Source organism: Nannospalax galili, unplaced genomic scaffold (genome assembly GCF_000622305.1).
Source record: "Nannospalax galili isolate Female #2095 unplaced genomic scaffold, S.galili_v1.0 scaffold9, whole genome shotgun sequence".
Lineage (NCBI taxonomy): Eukaryota > Metazoa > Chordata > Mammalia > Rodentia > Spalacidae > Nannospalax > Nannospalax galili.
Genome location: NW_008360332.1, coordinates 8,116,486 through 8,124,419, shown reverse-complemented (window position 1 = coordinate 8,124,419; position 7,934 = coordinate 8,116,486). Strand labels below are relative to the sequence as shown.

General features: G+C 42.1%; 1 protein-coding gene across 1 annotated transcript in view; it reads right to left on the bottom strand.

Annotated features, from left to right (window-relative positions):
- Positions 1-3,041: 3,041 nt before the first annotated feature.
- Positions 3,042-7,934, bottom strand: part of Sh3glb1 (SH3 domain containing GRB2 like, endophilin B1) — a gene marked incomplete in the record, with an annotated part of 48,344 nt that continues 43,451 nt past the window's right edge. The window contains 1 exon segment of the mRNA XM_029560308.1: positions 3,042-3,227. Within this exon segment, the coding sequence (XP_029416168.1) occupies positions 3,201-3,227 (27 nt within the window).

The window sequence follows — 7,934 nt, the reverse complement described above, 5'->3', positions numbered from 1 at the left end:
ACTTAAGTCATCATCACTATTATTTCACGTTCTCTGAAGTTGCAAGGTTTCTGCTGATGAGAGTGTTGGGAAATGGGTAGGGTAGACAGGCAAAGGAAGCCTGGCCTCCCCACTCTGACCATTACTGTGGCTCCTGTGATCAAATAAAACGTGACCACAAATGGAAGGGGCTCTCAGCCACAGCTTGCTGGGTTGCTAATGCAGACACGTCTGTCACGAGCTTTAAGTTTCTGGGCCAGGACTACTACATGTTTACTACCACACCAAGGGGATTTAAGTCTTTTGGGGACTGGGGATGTAGCTCAGTGGTAGGCCACTTGCTCAGCATGCCCAACACCTTGAGTTCAATCCCTAGCACCAGAGAAATAAACTTTGGGGGCTGGGGAGATGGCTCAGTGGTGATGGCACTTGCTGTGGAAGCATGAAGAGCTGAGTTCAAATCATCAGAATCCACATAAAAACCTAGGTGTGGCCACACGTATCTGTAATTCCAATACTTTGGGGAGCATAGGGAGGACTGCTGGGGCTGGCTGGCTGTCATTCCAGCTCCAGGTTCAGTGAGAGACCTTCTCTCAAGAGAGTAAGGCAGAGTGTGACCAAACACACACAGATTGCTTTTTGTTACAATGTATGCATCATTGGTAGATATATGCTCTCTGATCTAGAGATCATCAATAGTCTTTCCAACTTGAAAGTAATGCGTTCAACAAACTGCACTATAGCATTGTTATGGTAGTAACAAAGTCCTCACTCCAACAAAATAATCCAAAACCTAGTGATGGCTCACTGGGTAAAAGAGCTTGCTGTGCTGGCCTGAGTTCAGTGATCTTGGAAGGAGAGCACTAACTCCTGAAAGTTGTCCTCTGATCTCTACTGGTGTGCTGGGACATGCATGCACGCACAGCATGCATGCACCCCACTTATGCACACGTACAAATAATAAAATATTAAACTTTAAAAAATTGTCCAGGGGCTGGAGAGATGGCCCAGTGGCTAAGAACACTGGGGTTCTTGCAGAAGACCCCCGTTCAAATCCCAGCACCCACATGGCAGCTAACAACTGTCTAAATCCAGTTCCAGGGGATCCAACATCCTCTTCTGACCTCTGCCGGCATTGCAAGACATGGGTGCACTTACCTACATGCAGGCAATAGATGCATACACATAAAATAAAATATTTAAAAAGTCCAAACTCACAAGGTTGATCCAACTCATTTAATAGTTTAATGAAGTATATGCTAATTGTTGTGTAGGGCTGTGAAGCAGAAATGGCAAGCTAATTGTCAAAACAAGCACACTTTCCTCAGTGTTCCTCTCGGTCAGTCATTGTCTCGGCTAGGTGTTCTCTATCCTATGGTCACTACTGCTTTCGATACATTTTTCACATCTTATGAAGTCAGCCTCTTGTGCTGCTGCTTCTCACAAAGGTAGGATCCTTGAGTCTCAGCAGCTTTCCTGGGCAGCTCTCTGGGAGTCTGAGGGCCCAAGTTTATAGAAATTGGGGTTAAAGTTAGCCACAGTGGGTATGGTGTTGGGAGTTAAAGGAAAAGTGGGAATGGGCTATGAAGAGAAGTCTAGAGAGCTCACTTCATGTCTGTTAGCCTTGGGGTAGAGCAATGTAAGGCATTCGCGTCAGGAAAGGGAAGGGAGAGGCAGCTCAGGAAATTTATTGTATCTCGAGACCCAGGAGCCTTGAACAGAGCCTGGCTCTTTATTTTCTCTGCAGAATGAGGATAAAAGTCTCTACCATGTAGTGCTGCTGCAAGAATGAGGTTAGATAACGTGTAGAAAGCACTCCCACAATGGCTGGCACCTGGTAAATGCCATGGGCGGCAACTACTTTTAATGGTAACTCTTGTCCTGCTAAAGAGACAGAAGTCACTTAAAGAAACTAAGAGTCTGGCAAAAAAACAAAACCTCAAACAAAACCTCCAACAAAATTAGATTTTCCATCTTCATGAGAAACAAATATAGAAAGCATTATCCTATTTTAGTTGATTTTGGAATAAGCTCTTCCCTCTTCTGGTGAAATGTTCTGAGTATTTCCACTTATCAAATTCCTCATTAGTGAAGTTCTATTTAATTGTTAGTAAAATGGCATTACACTGCAGTGTAGTAGCTTTGTGTAGTTATTTTGGGTTCTGTCATTGTATTATTTCTTGCAGGTGAATTAGTTTTAAAGTGAGACAGAAAAGCTTTAGTTTCCCAGGCTTATTTAAACAAGTGGTTCTCAAACACATACCTAAGATTCTCCCAGGTTCTGCTGGACACATCCCTCACTGATTCTAGGGACTGTACTTAAGAAAACACCTGAATGAAGCCAACACTGACTTTTCTGCCTTTCAGATGTTGGTGATGGGGCTGGTAGGTCCCCACTTTGCTTGATGAACAGTGTATTTTTAGTTTACAGTTACTTTATGTTAAGAGCAACACATTTTATGCCTCATGAAAAGTTACTAGCCCAGAAGTACAGGAAATAAAGGACCATTGGCTGTATTTTGGGGGCACATATATATATATTTTTAAAGTGTCTGTTACACCCTGATTATAAGCTTGGGCTCTTGAGCCAATGGGTAAAAATGTTGCCACCAAGACTGATGACTTAACTTCTGTCCCTGGGATCCACACGGTAGGTGGAGATAACCGACCCCAGAAGTCGTCCTCTGACCTCCATGTTTGTGTCATGGCATGCATGCCCCCCGCCCCAAATGACAACTGATTCCTCTAGGCTGTCTTCTGATGATCTCCATGTGTGCAGTGGCATGTACATACATGCTTACACACACACACACACACACACATACACACACACACAGATGTTTAAAAAAAGCTTGGGCTCTGGAACTGGGAAGACAAGACCTAGCATTGCTACTTTCTAGCTAAGTAACCTTAACTGTTTTCTTGTCTGCAAAACAGGGGCAAACATACTTTCTTACTGGCTTTAAAGAAGATAATGTTCATAAACAGTAAGCCAATAAACGTTAGCAATGTTAGGAACATCAGTGTGTATTAGCAATATTTTACAAGGAATGTAGAAGCCCAATCATACACAAGATGGTAACTGCCACTGTTGGTTATATGCTTGTTAGAACCCACTAGAAAGTCTGAGCATGAAGTGTGTCCTCTTCCTCTGAGGTGAGGTCTAGGTCAGTTGAGGTAGATTTCCAAATCAATTGCTCAGCAGGTGTTATTCAGTCTTTTCAGAGAATTCTGAGAGGCTTTGTAATCTAAAATATAAAGAAAACCCCATCAAATAGCTGCTGGTAGAACTGTGCACACTGTTCACATGAGTAATCTGGGGTTTAGCTTAGTTATTAAGGCCTGAACAACTTTGGCTTTTCTCAAGAGCTAGATACAAGAGCTAGAAAGATCTTAGAGATCTGAGGTTTAATATTTTCATTTTACCAATGAGAAAGCTGAGGGCCTATGAGGTTAAGTAAATAATTTGTCTTTGGCTACATAACCACAAATTTAATTTCTACTGGGCTTGCTAATACTCTCATAAAAGAATGGCTTATGATGTACTGTTCTAAAACCACAGTTATTTTAGCTTCCTGAAACGTGTATAACCAAACACCCTATGTTGAAGGTAAATTCATTTAGCTTTCCAGGATTATGTTATGAAACAAATTTATCTTGAGACATTTGTCAGGAAGGTGCATGGAATACATTAGCCACGCTATGACTGCATGGTAGAGATTGTTTTATAACAGCACCATGCAATTGGAAGTTGTACTTTTTTCCTGTGTGGAAGCAGACTCTGGACTGTTTTCTGAGAAAAATCTTGACGCCCCCCCCCTTTTGCTAACACTTTTACAGAGGTGGAAATGTTTTTTTTTTATAGAGATTTTAGTTGATTAATATTTGGTTAAAATGTCATTTTCTACATGGTTAAAGCACAGGGATGTATGTATAAACTTCATATGCTCATCAGAAATCTTAATCTCAAACCTCTGGCTGTCAAATTGTTGTAAGAAGTGTTATGAGAGATATGTATGGAATTTTCTCTGAAATGCGTGTATAGACCATCAGTTTAGAAATTCTAACAGCAATTATCTAGAAATCATTATTTACTACATGCTAGTTCCTTGAATTCTTTTAATCCACACAACTGTGGCTCACTCTGTACCCCGTGCATCACAGCCCCTGAAGGCTTGTTAAAACACAACTTACTATACCCCATCCCTAGAGTTTTTGATTCAGTAGGGGACTGAGGATTTGCAGTTCTAGTAAGTTATCAAGTGATACTGATGCTGCTGTCCAAGGAACTGTTTTGAGAACTGCTTGCTAAACACCTAGGAGGCAGGCATTTCAATCTGTATTTTATACATGAAAAAAACCAGAATTGAAGTTATGTAACTTGCTCAACACACAGCTGATTAGAATTGGAATTTGAAAATTTGCTTGATTCTGAAGTCTATAGTCTTAATTCTGTTCTAAGTGGTTTTTAGTACTAACACATTCTATCTGGATAGACTACTAGTAGTACTATTTTATAGCAACAGCAAGTGGTTTTGATCCTAGTAATAGGGTAGGCTTCTAAGGTAACACATGGATGTTGCACAGTGGTCTTAATAAAAGCCTGAGTGTGGGGTCATCCACCAAGGGGGACTTCCTTGCAAGGGTAGAAATGGCTAAGAACAGCTCCCTTTCAAGGGATATGGGACAAAAGGAGTCCCGGTGCCAGGTCTGCAAAGTGTCCACTAACACATTCTATCTGGATAGACTACTAGTAGTACTATTTTATAGCAACAGCAAGTGGTTTTGATCCTAGTAATAGGGCAGGCTTCTAAGGTAACACATAGATGTTGCACAATGGTCTTAATAAAAGCCTGAGTGTGGGGTCATCCACCAAGGGGGACTTCTTGCAAGGGTAGAAATGGCTAACAGCTCCCTTTCAAGGGATATGGGACAAAAGGAGTCCCGGTGCCAGGTCTGCAAAGTGTCCACTAATGGCTCTTATCGTTACTAGGCATCCTGTTGAATGTGCTCTCCTGGGAGAATTAGCTGTGTGTGTGTGCAAAACCTAAGAGCTCTTGCACTTGAGAGTTGTATTTTCTGAGAGCTGCTGGTTGAGCATAGAAGGAAGAAATGGCTCTCATGCCTTGGTGCTCTGACTTCCATCAGTCAGTCTGAGGCAGTGGTGAGCAGGCTGTGTATGCAGTGGTGAAAGGGGGGTGGGTCAGAGGTCAGCAAGAAGCAAGTACCTGGGTAAGGTTTCTGTTACTATGAGACTGCCAAGGCAGAGGGCTCCCATTAGTTTTTTGTATGATGTGTATGTATGTTTATTCTGGCATATGTGGCTGTACATGTGCCACAATGAATGACTGCATGTGGAGGTCAGAGGACAACCTTGTCTTCTACCTTGAGACAGGGTCTCTTGTTTGCTGCTGCATATGGGAGGCTGGCTGGCCCACAAGCTTCTGGAGATTCTGTCTCTGTCCCCATCTTACTGCGGGGGCACTGAGATTACAGGCAAGCACTGCTACACTTGGCTACAAATGGTTCTGTGGATTCACACTTAGGTCTTTACACTGGCACAGCAAGCACTTTACTCACAGAGCTACCTCCCCAGCCTCTCCTGTAATTCTTAACAGGGAGGAAAGGAAAACTAAGTAATTTATGTAAGATTTTGAGTTTTAGTGAGCAACTTCTATTTCCTCCAGCTAAAATACATGCAGTAAAATAACCTTTCACATCCACTTCTGTAGAATGCTGAGGCCAGTGGTAGCCAAGGTTTACCAACTTTCAGTCAACTCCCCAGCTTCATCGGCAGTGACCACAGGACATTCTGAGGCAACTAGGGGAGGGCAGGATGGGGTGAAGCACACCCCTCCAGTAGCAGGCGGCATGGAGAGGACTGATGTGTGGACACATGCCAAGTAAGTGTTCTGAGAATGCAGAAAACGTGGGGAAGGGAAATCTTCTGCTTCTGCATCATCTGACAAGGGCAGGTTTGTTGTATTTCAGGGTGTAAATGGTAATCTCTGTGCTTACTTGTAGTGCTGAGATTTCAGGTAAAATCGAACCTAATCCCTACGTGAGGGCAACTTGGGCCTCTTAATTCTGCCTTAGTGCTTAATGTCCCCAGTGTCCTCTGACATGTGCTTCTTAGGAGTTTCCTGAGCATGCTTCTGTATGTCAATGTGTAGTTTGATCAGTTTTGTCTCCCAGAAATTTGCCATTCACAAATAGCAATGGAGCAGATTATTCTGCAGTATTACATATTCAGTGATTTTTTTTCCTTTGTCATTTACTTTTTTCCTGTTAAGTGGAATTTTCCCAACACTTTTGAAAGGAGGCAGAGGGAGTATATACACAGACTATAAAAGGAGTAAAGTGGAAAAGAGGTCCAGAGGAGAAAGGAAGGAAACAGCTCATTTTACAGAGAAGCTTGTCAATGGGAATATCCCAGTCCCAACAACTGAGGTGACTGATCCTAAATTTGAGGTTCAGATGTAACTAGTAAAAGTCCATGCTATAATAGTTTGCAAAGTATAAGTTGGTGATGGGCAGTATAAAATAAGAGAGTTGTTGGATATGCTTGCCCTCCAAATGACCAGCAACAGTTGGAAGTCTTCTTCTCTAGCTTCTCTGGACCACTTACTTCAAACCGGTTGGATTCTAAGACTCTCCGAAGGAAGGGAGGGGCAGACGGAGACAGTCACACCTCCCCTTAAGTGCATGGGACGGAGGGACCAAGGATAGATACAGGAGGAAGAGTGCACTTCACCACCTTGGGCTGAGAGCCACAGATCTGGAAGGTGAAGCTCAAATGTGAAAGAGAGAACAGCCCAAGGATGTCCATACCTTTGTAACCCAGCTGCCACCATATGCTGTTAGTAAGCTCAATAAATATTTTATTACCTAAACTGTAGTTTGGAGGCCTATTTCCCCAGTTTGTTGTAAGAACAGTGGGAGGAGGAAGCTCCCCCACCAGTAAATTCAACTTACAGAAGTCAATGGGAATAATGGGGTTTATTCTTTTAAAAAGTATGCTTTATGATGTATTAAAAAGGGCCAGTGTTTAAGGCAAATAGACACAACAGCACCTACACTAAATTATTAATAGATCTCATATAAATTAGAATGCTGTATGGTTTTATGGGGTATAATAGCTGGTAGGGGACACAAAGTGCTTGGCCTTGCGATTCAACTAAGTTAGCAAACAATTCTAATTTAGGTCAATGTGTGCCACAGCTGTGTGTGTATTGTAATTTTGACCAAGGAAATCCAGAATATCTTCAATAAAGGAGTATTTCAGCTTCTTAACAAATGAGGTTTTCAAGTGGAGCTGGTTAAAAGAAATTATACACAAAAGGCAAACAGGCATCTAAGTGCATGCTGTTGGGTACTACTAGTAAAGCTTGACCAGAAAACACTGGGAAATGAGATTAGGAAGAAAAACTTGCCCTAAATCTTTGTGGACCAGGCTCTTTAGAAAGTTCTTTACACGAATCTAGTTTTTACTCCCAATCAGTCACTTTGTCTTGTCCTCATAAACCTAGTCTTTTCCTTCTTTCAAACCCTGAAAGTTTTTCACTTACTGGTTGAGAAGTTTGGGTCATAATCAACAAACCAGATGCTAATTTAAATGTACTGGATTTGGCCACATTGCTTCTCTGGGCTTTGTCTATACTGCAGCTCTAACCGTAGGATTTTACCTTACTGGAAATAGTCGAGCAACCTTTCACTAAAGTCATACACCTCTCTAGTTTTCTCCCAGTATGGACAAATCAATTATGTGTTCTCCATCTGTAGAGATGCTCCTAGAATTCAGTGAACTGAAGTACCATCGTTGAACAGTCTTCAGAGGTCCAGCCCTCTAAAACACAAAAGTCAGCTGTGGGTAAAGAGTTTTGTGTGCTGATGTGCTGCTCCCTTTACCTTTCAAAAAGATCTCTACCACTCTGACCACAGCTACAAGAGCATGG